Source organism: Trachemys scripta, chromosome 2, assembly GCF_013100865.1.
Source record: "Trachemys scripta elegans isolate TJP31775 chromosome 2, CAS_Tse_1.0, whole genome shotgun sequence".
NCBI lineage: Eukaryota > Metazoa > Chordata > Testudines > Emydidae > Trachemys > Trachemys scripta.
In genome coordinates, this window is record NC_048299.1 from 238661169 (window position 1) to 238679364 (window position 18196).

Below are 18196 nucleotides of genomic sequence, written 5' to 3' on the forward strand. Positions count from 1 at the left end.
GTCACAGCTAGCCACTAATGCCCTCCAGCATAACAGAACCTCTGCTTATTCTCCCAATAGGCTTGGCATTTTGGCACCCTGAATGATTTATCTCCCAGACAAATAATGGTGGGAGGAGAAGGGGAGATGGGGGCATGCACACAGTCTCTGACATGGGGCAGAGAATGGGGGACCCTGGTATACTGGGAGGGGAGAATAGGGATGGGGCTGCAGCACGTAGTCACCAGCATGCAGGGGAGAATGGGGGACCGTGGTAAGGGAGGAGGAGGAGGAATGGGGGGCACACATAACCCCAGGCAGATGGGAGATTGGGGGGGAGTCGCTGAATTAGAACGGGAGGGGAGGATAGCACACAAAGAGCTTATGGAGGGGAATGGAGGAATCAAAAAAGCCTCCAGTGTGTGCAACAAGCTCAGCCCACAGAAGCTATGAAGTGTGTACCCCCATAGAATCATAGAAAAGGACCATCTAATCCAGTCTCCGGCACTCAAGGCAGGACTAAGTTATCTAGACCATCCCTGACAGGTGTTTGTCTAATCTGCTCTTATAAACATAAAATGATGGAGATTCCATAACCTCCCTAGGCAATTTATTCCAGTGTTAAACCACCCTGAGAGTTGGTAAGTTTTTCCTAATGTCCAACCTAAACCTCCCTTGCTGCAATTTAAGCCCATTGCTTCTTGTCCTATCCTCAGAGGTTAACAAGAACAATTTTTCTTCCTCCTCCTTGTAACAACCTTTTATGTACTTGAAAAACTGTTATGTCCCCTCTCAGTCTTCTCTTCTCCAGACTAAACAAACACAGTTTTTTCAATCTTCCCCCATAGGTCATGTTCTCTAGACCTTTAATCATTTTTGTTGCTCTCCTCTGAACTTTCTCCAATCTGTCCACATCTTTCCTGAAATGTGGTGCCCAAGACCGGACACAACACTCCAGTTGAGGCCATATCAACATGGCATAAAGTGGAAGAATTACTTCTCATGTCTTGCTTACAGCACTCCTGCTAATCCATCCCAGAATGACATTTGCTTTTTTTGCAACAGGGTTACAATGTTGACTCATATTTAGCTTGTAATCCACTATGACCCCCACACATGGGCGGTGGGTATTAAAGGCTGGGGCAGGTTAAGCCTTCCCTGCCCCATGCTGTGGCCCCGCACATGTTCCCCTGGGAGGCCCCACCCTCCTTGCCCCTCTACCCTGAAGTCATCTTGGGCTCAGCTTCAGCCAGCTGCCAGGAGCTTGGATCCACCGGCAGCCAGCAGCAGCGCTCGGGTTGGCCTGCAGGAGTGGGGAGGTGCAGGCCAGTTCTCAGGGGGCTGGCAGCTTGGTTGGGTGCTGAGACCAGGCCGGTGCTCCAGGGGGCCAGGCCGGCACTCCGGGGGGCTGGCAGCTTGGCCAGGCACTGGGGGAGTGACGGGGTGGCCGGTATTGCTGGGGTGGGCGGGCTGGGGCTCCTCCAGCTGCAGGGTGGGCCTCGGGGTTCCAGCTTGCGGGGAAGGGGGGGACTGGCGGGCTAACCTCCCCAAAGGGGGGGTTCACCACCACCCATGCCCCCACATCCCTCTCCACAGTACTCCTTCCTAGACAGTCATTTACCATTTTGTATGTGTGCAACTGTTTCTTCCTATGTGGAGTACTTTGCATTTGTCCTTATTGAATTTCATCCTATTTACTTCAGACCATTTATCCAGTTTGTCCAGAGCATTCTGAATTTTAATTCTATCCTCCAAAGCACTTGTAACCCCTCCCAGCTTGATATCAGCCACAAACTTTATAAATGTACTCTCTATGCTGATAACTAGTCTCTGGGAACAGTTTTCCAACCAGTTTTACACTCACCTTATAGTAGCTCCATCTAGATTATATATCCATAGTTTCTTTTGAGACGATCATGCAAGATAGTTTCAAAAGCCTTACTAAAGTCAAGATATACCACATCTGCTGCTTCTCCCCCATCCACTTCCCCTTAGTGGGTATCAAGAAGTCAGGCAGGAGGGAGGGCTAATAAGGTTCCTTTTAAGAGTAAAAAGAACAGGAGTACTTGTGGTACTTGTGGAGACTAACAAATTTATTAGAGCATAAGCTTTCGTGGGCTTTTAAGAGTGTGACTCTTTACCATAGTCACTTGACAGAACATACCCATAGCTAATACAAAAGTTTCAGTTTTGAAATAGTGATGAGGTTTTGTATTCTTACATGATACAATATTTTATGCCTGACTTTGCAGCTGGCAAGTATCAGACATTGCTTGATCTTTCATACCAATAGAAATGCAGAAAATTAATTTTTAGGGCTTTCCATAGACCCCTTTTGCCTTTGAAGACTCTCTCATCAGGAGACAGTTTGATGGAGGCATGTGGCAACATGCCAGAAATCTGATTGGGTTAGTGAAGAGAAAGACAACTTGGACAATGCAGTATGAATGCTGAGTCCCTATTAATACAGTTTTCCAACCCAGAACACAAGTTCACGTGCATGAAGAAAACCAAAATGTCACTAATTAGCATCGCACACAATTGCTGAAAAGGGCAGGTTACATAAAATGTCTGATATTAACACATTGGCTCAGAAAAGGATCAAAGTATTCATTGAACCTTACAAAGTTTTGTTATGCAAGTGTAAGAATCATGTACATGTCAAACAGCCTTAAACTATCCATTGTGTGATGCCTCGCACTTGCAAATTATCCTAGAGAAGAAAATGAAATTCTTGATTTATGCTTACGGCTGCTAAGTAACTCAAAGCTGCAGTTCAGTAGGGAAGAATGAGAATAAAATTACTGTACCTAGGATACATCCAGCAAGTGAACATTTGATGGGCTGCCCAGAGGATTCAGGGGGCCTGGGGTCTTCGGCGGCGGGGGTCCTTCCGCTCCGGGTCTTCGGGGCACTTCGGCAGTGGGTCCCGGAGCGAGTGAAGGACCCCACTGCCAAACTGCCACTGAAGACCCGGAGCGGAAGGAGCTCCCGCCGCCGAATTGCCGCTGAAGACCCGGAGCAGAAGAAGCTCCGGGTCTTCGGCAGCGGGTCCTTCACTGTGTTCGGTGGCACTGAAGGGCCTGCCGCCGAAGACCTGCCAAAAATTCTTGTGGGGGCCCCTGAAAACTCTTGTGGGGGCCCCTGTGGGGCCCAGGGCAAATTGCCCCACTTGCCCCCTCTCCCCCCCCCCCCCGGGGCAGCCCTGCCTTTCAGATTCCCTCATGGGCACCTTTGCCGCATTAAACCAAGATGCAAGGCCTCTTTCATGGCCGCACATTAGAATCACAGCTTGAGCAGTACCTCAGATATTAATTTCAGTCTGTTGGAATTTTAAAAGTTAACCCATTTACTCTGGGCCATCCAAGCCCTTCCTTGTCCCCAGTTTTCAAAGTTCCAAAACACACCGTTCTGAAAGCATGTCTTTTTGCCATAATAGTAGCTCTATGCACCACTGATTCATTAGGCCAGGTTGTGATACATTTTCTTGGACAAACTCTATGTACATATTTTCAGGCTGTCACTAATTCTGAGCCCTCAAACCCAGCCTTAATTTTATTGTAAATGACAAGGAGCCCATGCTTCCATCCAGTGGGAGTCTCTGAAATAGTTCTTGGTTACAGTGAATAATTTCTGGCGCTCATTACAAATGCAAATACTCCCGCTAGTGCCTTCTACACTTGCACAATAATTGTTCTAATAATGGCATCCTTGGGAAAAGTTGTCAGAAGATGACAAGAATATCTGTCAGGGTTACAAAATAAGAACTGCCATCAGACTGTAACCAGGTTTCTATGTTCATGATTGACAGGAGGACACAGTGTGAGAACTGCATTACCCACAGCTGACTGAAATGGGCCAGTGGGTAATAATTCTTGAAGATTTATTTTAAAGATACTGGGCCACATTTTCAGCTCCACTCTGCTGTGCAAAAGGAACAGAAACTGCATGCAAATCCCCATGGGTGAAGAGCTGGCATAGCCAGCGTCGGAGCTACTCCCCTGAAGACATGGCATAGAAGTAGTGCTGGGGATATGTGATGGCAGGCACATGGACAAAGTACAGTGCTGCCCAGCTACCCCCACATAGTGAAGTGTCACTTGGGGACCTTGCCAGTTGGAGCTATTGTAACTGATGCCTAGGCTACTCTAAACTATGTGAGGGATAGAGCAGAGTTGGACAGAGAATCAAGAAGCCATAACCATCTTCCTGCCACTCCACTCTGTTGCACTGAGCGGATCTTGGACACAGCAGAGAATCTGTCCCTCTTTTAATTCTCATGAAAGGTACCAAATTAACATTCCTGATGATCCAATTCCTCTGTGTGATCACAAAAGAGACTTGGCAAACTTTTCCTCATTGTCTTTCTAATGTGCCCCAAACTTGCTCCATACTAAGACCGAGAGGATACGTCAGGCCTCTAACACTGGGCAAGTAGCAATGTGTCATGATCCAGCCCTCTGATCCTGTGGTCCAATCAATCTGCATTACCCTGGAGTTTAGTGTACTACACTTATTCAATACAATAGCATACAAATAACACAAGATGATAGTGACGCTGCCAGGCCTACAAAAAATGTGCAAGTTAGTGCCAGTTGTGAGGGTTACTGAATGTAAACTATAAAACTTCAATAGTTCAGCAAAACTTTAAGAATGGTCAATATTTATCCCTTACCTGGTTTTCCATCAAAATCAGAGAGTCCAGCTGAGTCCCATGCTGCTGCTGACATTCTGAATCCATATGCAAGAGGATTTACAACTGCCCAATAAAGTTAAAGGGAGAAAATATTGAATTCTCATCTTTTTTCCTCCCAAATAAAATATGGAAATAAGACAGGCTTTACGAAAGCAGCAGAATGGAACACAAACAGTCTCTCCAATTTGCTGAATTGCAGTTGATGGACAAATACTAACTTTTCCTTAACATTTTATGGAACTGTTGAAAAGTTATATGTACATATTTAACATTCAACAACAAATAGAATGGAAAAAGTATAATAAATGAGGTGATGCCACCTTTTAAAATTGGGTCATTTTGCTTAAACTTCACTTCAAGCATGAATTTTGCAGTAATATTCTCATCAACTCCCAGAACCAGAGATTAATATTTTATACTGTTTGTCAATAGGGATTATAAACATTCAGATTATATATAGCATTGACTTTAGCTCTAAAACTAAGTGTGGAGGAAAAGGCAAGATGGTAATCAGGATGATCTGATTTTAAGGTCCAATATTTCATGAACCGCCAAAGCTATACACAATAATGTGGACATACAAGATGTCAAAGCTCATAATGTTTTGCGCAGCTCTGATGCTGATACAGTTTCTCTGAACGGGGTGCAAATAAAGCTGGTTGGGAATTTTCTGTTGGAATGATTTTCCAAAGGAAAACGCAATTTCTGCAAATCTGAAATTTTGAAGAGGAAAATTTCAATTTTGAAGAAAAGTTTTCACTTTTCCTCTGGGAAAAATCTAAACACAGTATTTTGCTTTGAGGCAGTTTTACTCAAATTGGAATATTTCATTTTGTTGTCCTGGCCCAAATGTTTTGAATCAGTTCAACAAAACATTAAACTACATTTTTCTATCAGCACATTGCATTGTGGGAGTTGTAGTTCAGGACCCCATTCTTTCCACTGGGCCATGCTCCCAGGAAGACTATATCTCCCATAATACAACATGGCTTTCCCTCCAACCAAGCTGTATGGTGCATCAGGAGAGTCATATGACTCTAGGAGCATCAGTGAAGATGTAGTCCTACCAGGGAGCATGGCCCATAGAGGAGAATGGAACATCAGGCTCCCAACCTACAACTCCCATGAGGCTCTGTGCCACTACTGAACAGTGCAATTTAATGTTAAACTGACTCAGATTGAAGCATTTCAGGTCAGTTCAATAAACCAAAACAAAACATTTCAAGTTCAGGAACACTGAAATGTTTTATTTCAATCAAAAATGTTGAAACAAAACATTTTGACACTTCCAGATAAAAAATGTCTAGAATTTCTGAACTGCAAAAATTGCGAAATTTGAATTTTTTGTCCCCATTTGGGGGACAACTACTGGAATATCCCCTGGGATAAAAATTCCAAATTCTGCTCAGCTCTACTTTCAGAAAAGATATAGATAGTCCTTGTTTCCCTCTTTGTATTGGCTCTGTAGTCATTGTTGAGGACTTTACTTTTTTTCATATGTGCAGCCATTTTTTATAGTTCTCTTAAGGCTCTTATTAGCATCATAGATATATTTGGAGCTTTGATGACTAGACTGATGAAGTACTGATTTAGCATAGTCAGCTGCATAGTCATTGCATTCTTGTGAATCACCCTCTGGTGCAAGGGAGCAGTTTATAGTGTATATTTGGTTGTCTGAGTATTGTATATTATATTGTCTCAATTCATTATTCAGGACAATTTCATTCTCTGTTGTAACCACATCACACAGAGTGATAACTAATTATTCGAAGGCTACGTCTGCATAACAATAAGGGATACCTGCCCCAGAGTTCCCGCCACTACCACAATGAGCATAGGATCATGAACATGAGGAAGAAACAGATGAGTCCAACTACCAGAATTAAACAATAATCCCCCACAGCAGAATGACTGCAGAACACAAAGAGATTTTAATAACTAAGCAATGAATTTCTAAACCCTTATTATGAGACTATAGTCACTGGTAGCGAAATGTCTAAATGATGCTGGCTCATGAAAATCTTTGAAATACTATTCAGAGCTTTCAATAAAGTCTGTTTATGTAATCTTCTTTACATCATTATGTCTACCTTGTGCATAACTGCTTCCTATAATGAGCAAATGTAAATTACATTTCCCTGTGCCTGCAAAACTCACTGCAGCCCATGGAGATCCTGAATGCAACTGCCCTGTGCTGGTTATCTGCTGGGCTGGGGTAGCTTTAATCCCAACAAGATTCTGTGTGAGTTTAGGTGGTGGATATTCTAGAGTAGCACTGAATCAGTGCATTAGCCAGGCCCTCTTTGTGGGAAGCCCTCATAAAGGAGGGGCCAAGAACAGGTTGTAGTTACTTTGCACTGCCACATCTTGGATTCCTGGAGAGTCTACCATCAGGGACCTCTGCCAGCACTTAACCTCACTGAATCTAGCTCAAGAGTAGACTGGTCTTCTATTGGATATTAGGTATGTTCAACTATGTAATGTGGGTGGGGAAGAGTATTCAAAAGAATACCTAAAATAGTCCTTAAAAATAACGTCATGATATTAGGCACAGAGGATTTTGAGAGAGAAAGTCAGGCAGGTGAAAAATACTGTGTGTAACAGGCAGCAGAGATTCTGAAAATAATTGTGCTGATGTGTCAAGTATGCTCTCCACTATACACTGTGCCTAGTATGCTCATCACGAATCAGAATGACTGTAGTGTTGGAATCAGAATGCCAGTCATCTGGAAAATATTGTAAATAACATATGTTCAGCATTACCAGACTGGAGTCTACACTATGGCATTCCTTGGCATGTATACCAATGGGAACATTGAAAAGTTGTGCACTGCAAATCTGAGTTGTTATGTTGCAGACACAACCCTGTGCTGAGCATTTTCCACCTCTACCCCCCAATCTCCTCTAAGTCCCCAATTACTTACATGGGCTTCTGCAGCTAGCTATGCCTTTTTGGGAAGAACAAAATGTTCTAGGTTTACTCATGCCAGTGCTGATTGAAGATACATATTATTAACGTTGATTGTTAGATACTATCACAGACATACAAAATTACAGGGACTCTGCCCTGAAGAGCCTACTGTTTAACTCAGTCTGGACACAAAGGACAATGGGACTTCAATGGGTAGTAGGTACAATAGACAAGGAAGGATGGTACAGTGATTTGGGCACTAGTGTGATCCCTAGGTTTGATTCTGTGTCTGCCAGAGCCTTCCTGCATGACCTTGGGCAAATCACTGTCTGGTTGTCTCTCATTTCCCCATCTGTAAAATGGGGATCATAGCACTTCCCAAACTCACAGGATTTTTGTGAGGATAAATATACTCAGCGACTGTGAGGCACTTAGATAAGTACCTTAGATAGAAGGAAACATCTATCAGTATAAAAGAAGTGAGGTTTAATGAGTGAGGTGCACATACACTGCACCTATTCTTCAGCTGGACAAAATTGGTGGCAGTGGGTTGGTGTGAATGAGAGCAGTCAGAAGGTGGTTGTAATTTCAAGAGAAAGGTGGTGTAGACACACCCCACTAACTAATACCTAAAGAGGCCATGCTGAGGGTGTGTGCCTCTGCTGATGTCCCCTGGTGAGTTAGGCCCCATTTAATGCTCTTCTCCCTGTATTGTGCTTGTGCAACCCTGGAAATTGCCTTCTGTTTGCCCTTATATAATATGGAGGTTTGCCCTCATACAACACAGAGCTAGTATGTGAAAGCCACTGATGACTGGCATGGGCAGAAGGTGTGGGAGTGAGGAAAAGTTGGCAAAGCAGCTAACCATCTGCTCCTGAAGTTGGATCCACTCAGAATACAGATAGTGTTCATCAGGGATGGGGAAGGGTGATTTTGCAGGTTAACCTGAAAAGACCGCACTGATGAAGAGATAAGGGACTTTTCTGGCTGTAGTATGGGAGTGAGAAGAATGTACTCATTCTTCTCAAGAGTAGGAAAAGGGAAACATAATGGGAGTTAAGAACTTACCACATGGAAGAGAGGGCGCTGCTGCAGCCAGCTTTAGCAATGACATACCTCTGCCACGTTCAAAAGGCAGGCTCAGAAAAAGTTCCAGCAGAGGCCTGCCCTCTTGCAGAAGGAAGTCAGCAAGAACCAGGCAGTCAGCATGAAAGGTGGGTTTCTGGAACGGGTATATCTCCTCCCATAACTTATAGTGTGGCTCAAACAGAAGTTATGGGCTTGATGCAGAAATAACTGTGTGAGGCTCTTTGCCCTGTGGTATGTAGGAGTAGGACTGCCACTTCTGATGTACAAAAACACAGGATATTTGGGATGGTCTGGAGCCCATAAAATTAGACAGCTGTTAGCATATATTGAGCACCCTTACAGATTTCCTGGAACAACTATCACAAAAAGGATGATCCTGGGAAAACCTGAATAGGTGGCAACGCTACGTTTGAGGTCAGAACAGATCATCATAATGTCCCTTCTGGCCTTAAAATCTATTATATTCAATATTGCAATCAAGAGTGTCACCTAACAGAGAAAAACCTGGGTGTGAAGTGCAAAGTAAGGATGCATGTAAATAAGGGAATTTTAAGTTATTTAAATAATGTTCTCTCAATTATTAAAATTCCTGCAGGACAGAAAATCTGGACTTCCAGGTATTGAAAATAATATAGCATTTCAGCCCTACTTAAAAGAATCCCTCCATTTGATGGGATGAAAATGAGTCTCACTCCATGATTAGCTTCAGGAAACAAAATGGATTTATCTGCCTCTGTACTCTTCCTTTAACTTTTGTGAATTCCCATATCTGTAAAGCATACATTTTCACTGAAAACTGCGTTTCTGAACATCCTTCTCATCTTCATTTTTATTCTTGGAGGGGTTTTTTGTTATTGCATTTTTTAATCTTTATTTTAAGAAATTACCAAGTAGCGATGCATTAACAACAGAGGACTGTAGACCAATTAAATTTCATTCAATGTACTGGAAGGGTAACCAACATAAGTAAAAAATGACTGACATTGATTGTGTACCACTAAGTTGATTCAATAAGGTTCTAATATTTATTATTTCTATTTGGTGCATTAGTAAAGATAGTAGGCTGACAGTGGTACTAGGCTGCAGAGAGAGAGAGAGCGAGGGGGGGGGGGGAAGAGAAGGAAGAAAGAATGACAGAAATCTAGAAGGTATCAAAAAAGGAAAACATTCCTTCTGCTCTACAGTACAGTATGCTTCAGGTTTTATTTTTTGTCATGTGAAAGAAGTGTCTGGATGCTGAACTGTTAGATCTTAAATTACATTGGATTCTTTAGTTTTTGCAAGCTAATTTAATTCCTGGTATTTCACTGGATTGACACCCCCAAGACCTAGAAAATCACTTCTAATAGCTTTATCCCTCTCTCTGTAATTTTCACTCATTTTGTAAAGGTTTCAGTTGCATACCCAACAGCTTGTAATTGTGGCAATGAGACACAAGTTTCCTTCGATAAAAAACATTGAAAAATATACTAATTTAGGTAAAAAACTACAAACTGTGAGCAAGTGTCAGTTAAGGTCAGCAATCCTGCATTGTGTGTGTAATGGGGAGTATGTTTTAACAATAACCTCCATTGACTGTTAAAACAACACTGCACTTCACACTCCCTACTGCATTACAGCAGAAATACACAGCAAAAACATGATCCTGTGAAAGCTACATTTAATTCAGTGTAAAGATTCTTCAACGGAGCAGACATGCTAATATATCAGAAGCAAATGATAAAAGGAGATAGTCCAAACTGGACTGTCTGTCGCTTCCAGGCAGAGAGATAAAAAAAAAAAAAAGATTTCAGGAGCAGGAGAAACACAGCTAGATGACAATAAATATACCTAATGGTTCACTAAAGTAACTCAAACCAATTTCTAATCCCAAAATGGAAAGAAAAGCGTTCAGATGGATTTTTCTTAAATCAACTAATTTTTAAACTATTTATTTAGGAAATTTTAACATGTTTATAAATCCTTATCATGTAAATATAAAAAAAAAAAAACCCATACACACACCAGTTAGTTTTTGTTTACAAAAACATTATACAGAAATATAGTCAGAGATTTCTATTTAACAGGGTGTTATCATATTACAGAGTGAGCATCATTACAACTATAATATATCCTTTCTAGTAATTTTATTAAACTGAGCAAAGTGTCCATATGCACATTTAACAGACCAGGCATGTCTATCAAATGTTGATATTCAAAAAATAAAAATAAAATAATTGCACAGGTGTGCTGGGGGGGTTTCTGCAGATAGATGTACTTTGAGTATGGAATTTAAAGTAACCAAATGTCTTTTTGGTTAGGTATGGAACTGATGTGTTAATTTTCCATAACCACAACCTCCCATATGTTTGAACCATTTCTTTACTGTTCGGCATTTTTCTTTTTCCACTGAGAAGTTATCAGTAGCTGAGCAGCTTGTAGCAGATGAGAGATTAATTCTTCATTTCCTCTTGTAAAGCCTAACTTTAAACCTAACTTTAAAGCCAAGCCTAAACAAGTGCTATGTATTAGTTACAACTTTAAGAGCTGGCCAGAGTGTCTGAATATTGCGCAGATCCCTGACCAGGGGACCAATGAAGAAAGAGTGCAACCTTCAAGCATGATCCCTTCTATTCCCCCAATCCCTGTGATAGCCCCTCCTTGGAGAAGGAGAGGGAATGCTGGGGGTTGGAGGCAGAAAGTGAAGGACCAGGAACACAGAGGAACATACATCCTTCCCTCATCATCACTACCCACTGCTCCAGGGTGGGATTCTTTCTAGAAGCTAATGCTGATTGAATCCCTGATGAGAAACATCTCCTTCCTCAAGAGGCAGCAGGGAATGGCCAGGCAGTGCAGCTATGGGTCAGAGCTGGTGCAGGGACCCAGAGGAATCTTGGGGGCTGAACCTCTGCTTCTCCTACAAAGCAGAACCCCGCCCCCTGATGAAACAATACCGAGAATAAACTTCCTGAGCCACTGTTGACTGTTTTCCCCATATAGGAGACAATCTCAGTCTTTGTAATTAATGGAAGGAAGTTCTATCATGAACAGAGCCAGGGACTGGGTGTTAGGACTCCTGGGTTAAATTGGCAGCTCAGCCTTGACTCACTGTATGATCGCCAAGTGCCTTAGTTTACTAGTCTGTGAAATGGGTATGTAAAGGTGTGGGCAGTCCCTACACATCCCCTTACCGCCCAGTATGGTGCTACCGGTGTGCCCCACTTTAATTTCACCCAGTGCAGCAGCAAAAGATTTTCTTTAGCCACCCGAGGCAAGAAGCCATATTCACAAAAATACCATATCCCCTTTTTAATCAGGTTTCAAGACAGGAATCATTGTAACAAACTGTTCATCAGGACTCTGTTTCAGGGCTCCCAAACTTACAGTCCACTCACCAGTCTCCAAGTCAGGTTAGGCTTCTCTGTGGTGCTTGGGGGCTTATCTACACACCAAAAATCACAACCCACAGCAGCAAGTCTCAGAGCTGGGTCAACTGACTTTGGCTTGCACAGTGGAGCTAAATATAGCAGTGTAGACATTTGGGCCCAGGCTGGAGCCCAGTCTCTGAAACCCAGCAAAACCCAGAGTCCAAGCCTCGCCTACACTGCTATTTTTTCCCCTGCAGCGTGAGTCTTGAGTCAGCTGACCTGGGTTCTGAGACTCCCTGACATGAGTCTTTTTTTGTTGCATAGGTGTACTCACCCATTGCAGCCTACCTGGCTTCTATTCCCCACTCTACTTTGCTCGGCTGAGTCAACTCTGCTTCCTGGCCCTGTTTATATGGCTCAGCCCTCAGGGTGGGGCAGGGCCTCCTTGATTATCTGCAGGCTATCGGCATCAGCCTGTCCCTGAAAAGGGTACTACACTTTCATAATACTTACCTACTTCACAAAAATGTGATGTGGCTTACTTGTTTGTAAAGAGTTTTGTGATCCATGGAAGATCCATGACTCCAAATACTATTGTAAGCACCACAATGTATTTTAGATATTAAAATACCAGTCACAATTATATTGAGGTGCCGATACTACAAAGTGTACTTTTTAGGAATCATTAAAAAAGGGATAGAGAATAAAACCGAGAATATCTTATTGCCCTTATATAAGTCCATGGTACGCCCACATCTTGAATGCTGCATACAGATGTGGTCTCCTCATCTCAAAAAAGATATACTGGCACTAGAAAAAGTTCAGAAAAGGGCAACTAAAATGATTAGGGGTTTGGAACAGGTCCCATATGAGGAGAGATTAAAGAGGCTAGGACTTTTCAGCTTGGAAAAGAGGAGACTAAGGGGGGATATGATAGAGGTATATAAAATCATGAGTGGTGTGGAGAAAGTGAATTAGGAAAAGTTATTTATTTGTTCCCATAATATAAGAACTAGGGGCCACCAAATGAAATTAATGGGCAGCAGGTTTAAAACAAATAAAAGGAAGTTCTTTACACAGCGCACAGTCAACCTGTGGAACTCCTTGCTTGAGGAGATTGTGAAGGCTAAGACTATAACAGGGTTTAAAAGAGAACTAGATAAATTCATGGAGGTTAAGTCCATTAATGGCTATTAGCCAGGATGGGTAAGGAATGGTGTCCCTAGCCTCTGTTTGTCAGAGGGTGGAGATGGATGGCAGGAGAGAGATCACTTGATCATTACCTGTTAGGTTCACTCCCTCTGGGGCACCTGGCATTGGACACTGTCAGTAGACAGGATACTGGGCTGGATGGATCTTTGGTCTGACCCAATATGGCTGTTCTTATGTACTAACAAGGAACATAGGAATTGCATTATTGGGTCAGACATGTGGTCCATCTAGTTCAGTATTCTGTCTCCAACAGCAGCCAATACCAGATGTCTCAGAGGAAGATGTAAGAACTCAGCAGAAGACACATGTGGATTGATCAGGCCCTCAAAGGTCTCACTCTAGTCCCTAATAATTAGAGATTATCATAACTTCTGAAACATAAGGTTTTTATCCTTCTGAAACTACTTTATATATATTAATTGTTGTAACTCTGGATATTCATGTTATCCATATAAGTGTCCAGTCACTCTTTGAATCTTACTCCTTACAAATAAAGAAAAAGAACAGTGATTAATTATATTTATGTATTCTTATCTTTTCAGCAACCTTGACACAGAAGAACTCTGTGGTAAGTTCCCTTTTCAAAGACAGCCATACAACAAGTCTGCAACAGGCTTGTATTGCATGTGAACACATCATGTGGATTGAGTTCAATTTTCTCTTTGATAACATGGAACAAGTATATAAACTACATGGTCTAAACTCCTGGGAAAAATGGAGATGGCTCAATGAACCTTTAAGACTAAACTGGAATCTGCTAGAGAATTCTGCAAAAATACTTCATGAATATTTCTGTCTCATTATTTTATCATTCAAAAGTGCTTTTCTCTGCTCTACTTTATTTGCTTATTGCTGGACAACTTTTATTCCAATTATTCCATTACTTCCTCAAGTATAAATGCTTAGGCAACATCAGCATTTCCACTGGCTTTGTTACTCTCCTCCAACTTGACAAATTCTGCCAAATCTTAATCAAGGCAAACTCCCATTGGCTGAAGAATTTGCCCCACAAAAGCTGTCCACCACATGTGCTTCCCTGAAAAGCACTTATGTTTGTTCCTGAGCTAGTTTCACAGCATCTGAGTTAATAATGCTGCTTGCAGCACAAGAAGTACACAGTTCAGAGAAGTCCTTCAAATCCACCCACAAATTGTCAAAAATCAGTTATTCTTATTAAAAAAAAAAAAAGCATATTTCGGGGGCGGGGGGCATCAAAGAATAATAGGAAGAGTGGTACGTGTGCATTTATATTTTTCTAGGGCTAATAGCATGGAAGCCTTTTAGGAGGTCACTGTGAAATACCCACAATCATCTGAATGCCAGCATGTTTGCATGTAGGTATAATGCAACACTGTAACCAAATGTGGGGAGAATGAGCGATCTCTTTAAGGTGAAATGCAATGAGTGCATGGCTGAAATAACACAAGGCCAGATCCTCAACTCAAGTCAAAGGAGGTATGGTGATTTACAGCAACTTAGGATCTGGCCAAAATTATCTACAGCTGACCTCAAACAGGAGAATAATGGTTTTGTGTCCTTTCTTTACTGCTTTGATTTATCGTTTACTGCTAATGATCTGCAAACTGTGCACTCACTTAGGCCCCAATTCTGCAGTCAGGCCCATGGAACCAGACTCCTGTTCCATTGTCTGACTGTAAGTGCTAAATGCTATATGCCAGTGGTTCTCAAAGCCGGTCCGCCACTTGTTCACGGAAAGTCCCTGGCGGGCCGGGCCGGTTTATTTACCTGCGGCGTCTGCAGGTTCGGCCGATTGCGGCTCCCATTGGCCGCGGTTCACCGCTCCAGGCCAATAGGGGCTGCGGGAAGCGGTGTGGGCCGAGGGATGTGCTGGCCACCACTTCCCGCAGCCCCCATTGGCCTGGAGCGGTGAACCATGGCTAGTTGGAGCTGCAATCAGCCAAACCTGCGGACGCCGTAGGTAAACAAACTGGCCCGGCCCGCCAGGGACTTTCCCTGAACAAGCAGCAGACCGACTTTGAGAACCACTGCTATATGCAGAATTTGGCATATAAGGTTTAAAGGTATTCTGTTCTTCCTATCAACTCTGATTAAACATGGACTACATTAGCTACTCTCATGACATCTGATCTTTCCAACATCCTCAAAAATCTCTTATAAATTCCCAGCAGTTTGTTTCTCATCTTCCCTGCTTTGGTCTTCATAATTCTGGAACTGAATTCATGTGAGCCCTTTGCCCTGAAAATCCGAAATAGCCACATGCTCACTTCAGTGATTTTTTTACAGCTTTTCCATATTTTATTTCCCTCTCCTCCAAATAAAATGCATCTTCATCTCCAGGATATTAAGTCACACTACATTCCTCTTATTTTTGTGAATAATGAGGCAAATAACTAAATTCAGGCTCTAAGCAATATCACCTTCTGTTGCTAATTTCTCCTCAATCTTATGTATTAGTGACTCCACTGACTTTTTGTTTCCTTCTCATCTAACTAAAAAACTTCACAGGGTATGTTTGCACTGCAATCAGAGTGTGATTGCAGCATGCATAGACGCACCAGAGCTATTTTTCATCTAACACTATGGTGCAGAGATATTAATTGAGCTGTCAAGCCACAACTGACCTCAGGATCTCTCAATTCATAATCCTATGCCCTATTCACTGTACAATCCCAGTTCCCTCAAATGAACATATAGTGCTGCTAAAAGAAAAACAAATGTAATTATGTTAATTACTTTCCTTGATAAAATAGAATTTTATGGGAAAGTTCTTCAGTTTCATCCCATACTGAAGGTTTTGTAGGGAAGTATATATTGCCATTATACTCAGAATATGGTGAGCTGTTTGTTATATTTATTTTACTAGCTGGGTCTAATACCTAAAATCCTAGATGAAAGGTCATTGGAGTCATGATTTATTCTTCCAGAATATTTTTCTCGGCATTTGGGAGAGTATGAAAATGTGCTGTCTGCCTTAGAAGACCTAAATGTTTCTATACTGAAGGCAATGGACAAAACAAAGAAAGTAAGTGGAAGTTATATTCGTCTTCTACACAATATTTTGAGTCTTTTTTTCTATTGTGATTTGATGTACTGGGTTTTAATTTCATTATTCACAAAGTATTTGATAACTCTTGTTTAATTATTTCCACATTTTTGTTGTTTTATAGTAGAGGAGAAACAGGCTTCTTGAAATGGTCAAAATACCAAGGCATTAAAGTCTAGGTGCAAGGAATTTGTAGTTTCAATCCATGCAAAATTACCTTTTTGAATGACAGACAACATGACCTTCAACTCGTAATAATGTAGGGTGTTCATATTCCATTCAAAAGATCCTGGATATCATAAAGGTGCTGCATTCCAGTAAAAATGGTAATGTTGTATTAAGCCAATTACCTGAGCATAGAATGAGAGAAGCACTAAACGCAGCTTTCAATAGTTTTTAGGATGTGTTCAGGAGCAATATTTACAGTATGGCCAGTTGCAGATTTATAGATTTTAAAGCCAGAAGAGGCTATAATGATCATTTATAATTTATAAAAGGGTGTCAGAAGGAGGAGGGAGAAAACTTGTTCACCTTAGCCTCTAAGGCTGGAACAAGAAGCAATGGGCTTAAACTGCAGCAAGGGAGGTTTAGGTTGGACATTAGGAAAAAGTTCCTAACTGTCAGGGTGGTTAAACATTGGAATAAATTGCCTAGGGAGGTTGTGGAATCTCCATCTCTGGAGATATTTAAGAGTAGGTTAGATAAATGTCTATCAGGGATGGTCTAGACAGTATTTGGTCCTGCCATGAGGGCAGGGGACTGGACTTGATGACCTCTCGAGGTCCCTTCCAGTCCTAGAATCTATGAAAAAAAAAAAAAAAAACACATGCCATGGAATCTTTCCCAGTAATTCCTGCATCAAGCCCTAACAGCATCATATAGACAAGAGAAATATGGGGATTGTCATCAGTACCATAATTACAGAAGATGCCATCTCTTGCTTCAAGGCTTTTCCAAGAGTACAGAATGTATATATTTTAATTGACCAACTGACATGTACAACAGCCAGAAAGTTTGTATGTTACTGTGCAGGGGTTGACTCACCACCAGCACATTCTCATGACTGGGTGTGGTGTGGCATCTCTCCGCTAGGATCTGCTGCTGCTTGTTGCTCTCTGCGGTGGCCTGCTCCTTCCTGTGACTTGGCCCTCCGGTCAGGTCACTTCAGAGTCTCTCCCGATCCCAGGGTAGTCCATAAACAGAAAGCGAGGGGTGTTAACACAAAAAAACGGAGTTAGTAAGAGAGCAAGGAATGCCTCTCTCTCAGGGTGTCTCAAGATCTGGCTCTCCCTTACCTCAGGGAGGGACTATCAGGCAGTGGTGGTTGGGGAAGTTCCTGCCTTTCCTCGGGGGTTGAAGGTCTGTTCTCTTCCCTGGTCCGCCAACAAGTGAACTGGTCTGCAGCCTTTTAACTCTTCCTCCAGCCTGAACCTGTCTTACGGGTGTGGTGGGGCTGGGCTGACTAAGCCCAGAGCAGTGTTTTAACCCCTTGTTGTCCAGAGTGGTGTTTGCATACCCTATTACATTTACTTTTTTAGAGCATGATCCAGGGAGGTGCTGTGCACCTCCAATTCCCAATGAAGTCAATGGGCGTTGAGAGTATTCAGCCCCTTGCCAGATAGGGGCATTAATAAGGAATATCTGCATTTATTCTTTCTGGACATAAGCCTAAATATAAACTGCTTAATTAGCCACATGTACAGGATAGTGCTAAAGGCAGAACAGGTCATCTGATAATTACTGGATGTAAATAGAATACTGCACTGAAGAATTACTTTGGAAGTTAATTACATAGGAGGAGTCTCGGTAGAGTAGTAAGAATGTTGTGAAGAAAAGCATTACTGACTGGAAACAAAACAAATGGGAAAATCTGGGATATTAATAAGTGTTACATTTGGCTGCCTCAGCAACTCAATTAAAAACATTAACACTTG

The 18196-nt window shown here is 42.1% G+C and overlaps 1 protein-coding gene across 1 annotated transcript in view; it reads left to right on the forward strand.

Moving 5' to 3' along the window:
* The window catches only part of NECAB1 (N-terminal EF-hand calcium binding protein 1), a 129827-nt gene that overhangs the window by 46656 nt on the left and 64975 nt on the right, over window positions 1-18196 (forward strand). Inside the window, exons 4-5 of the mRNA XM_034763243.1 lie at window positions 13780-13805; window positions 16144-16241. Of these exons, the coding sequence (XP_034619134.1) occupies window positions 13780-13805; window positions 16144-16241 (124 nt within the window). The remainder of the gene's footprint in view (window positions 1-13779; window positions 13806-16143; window positions 16242-18196) is intronic.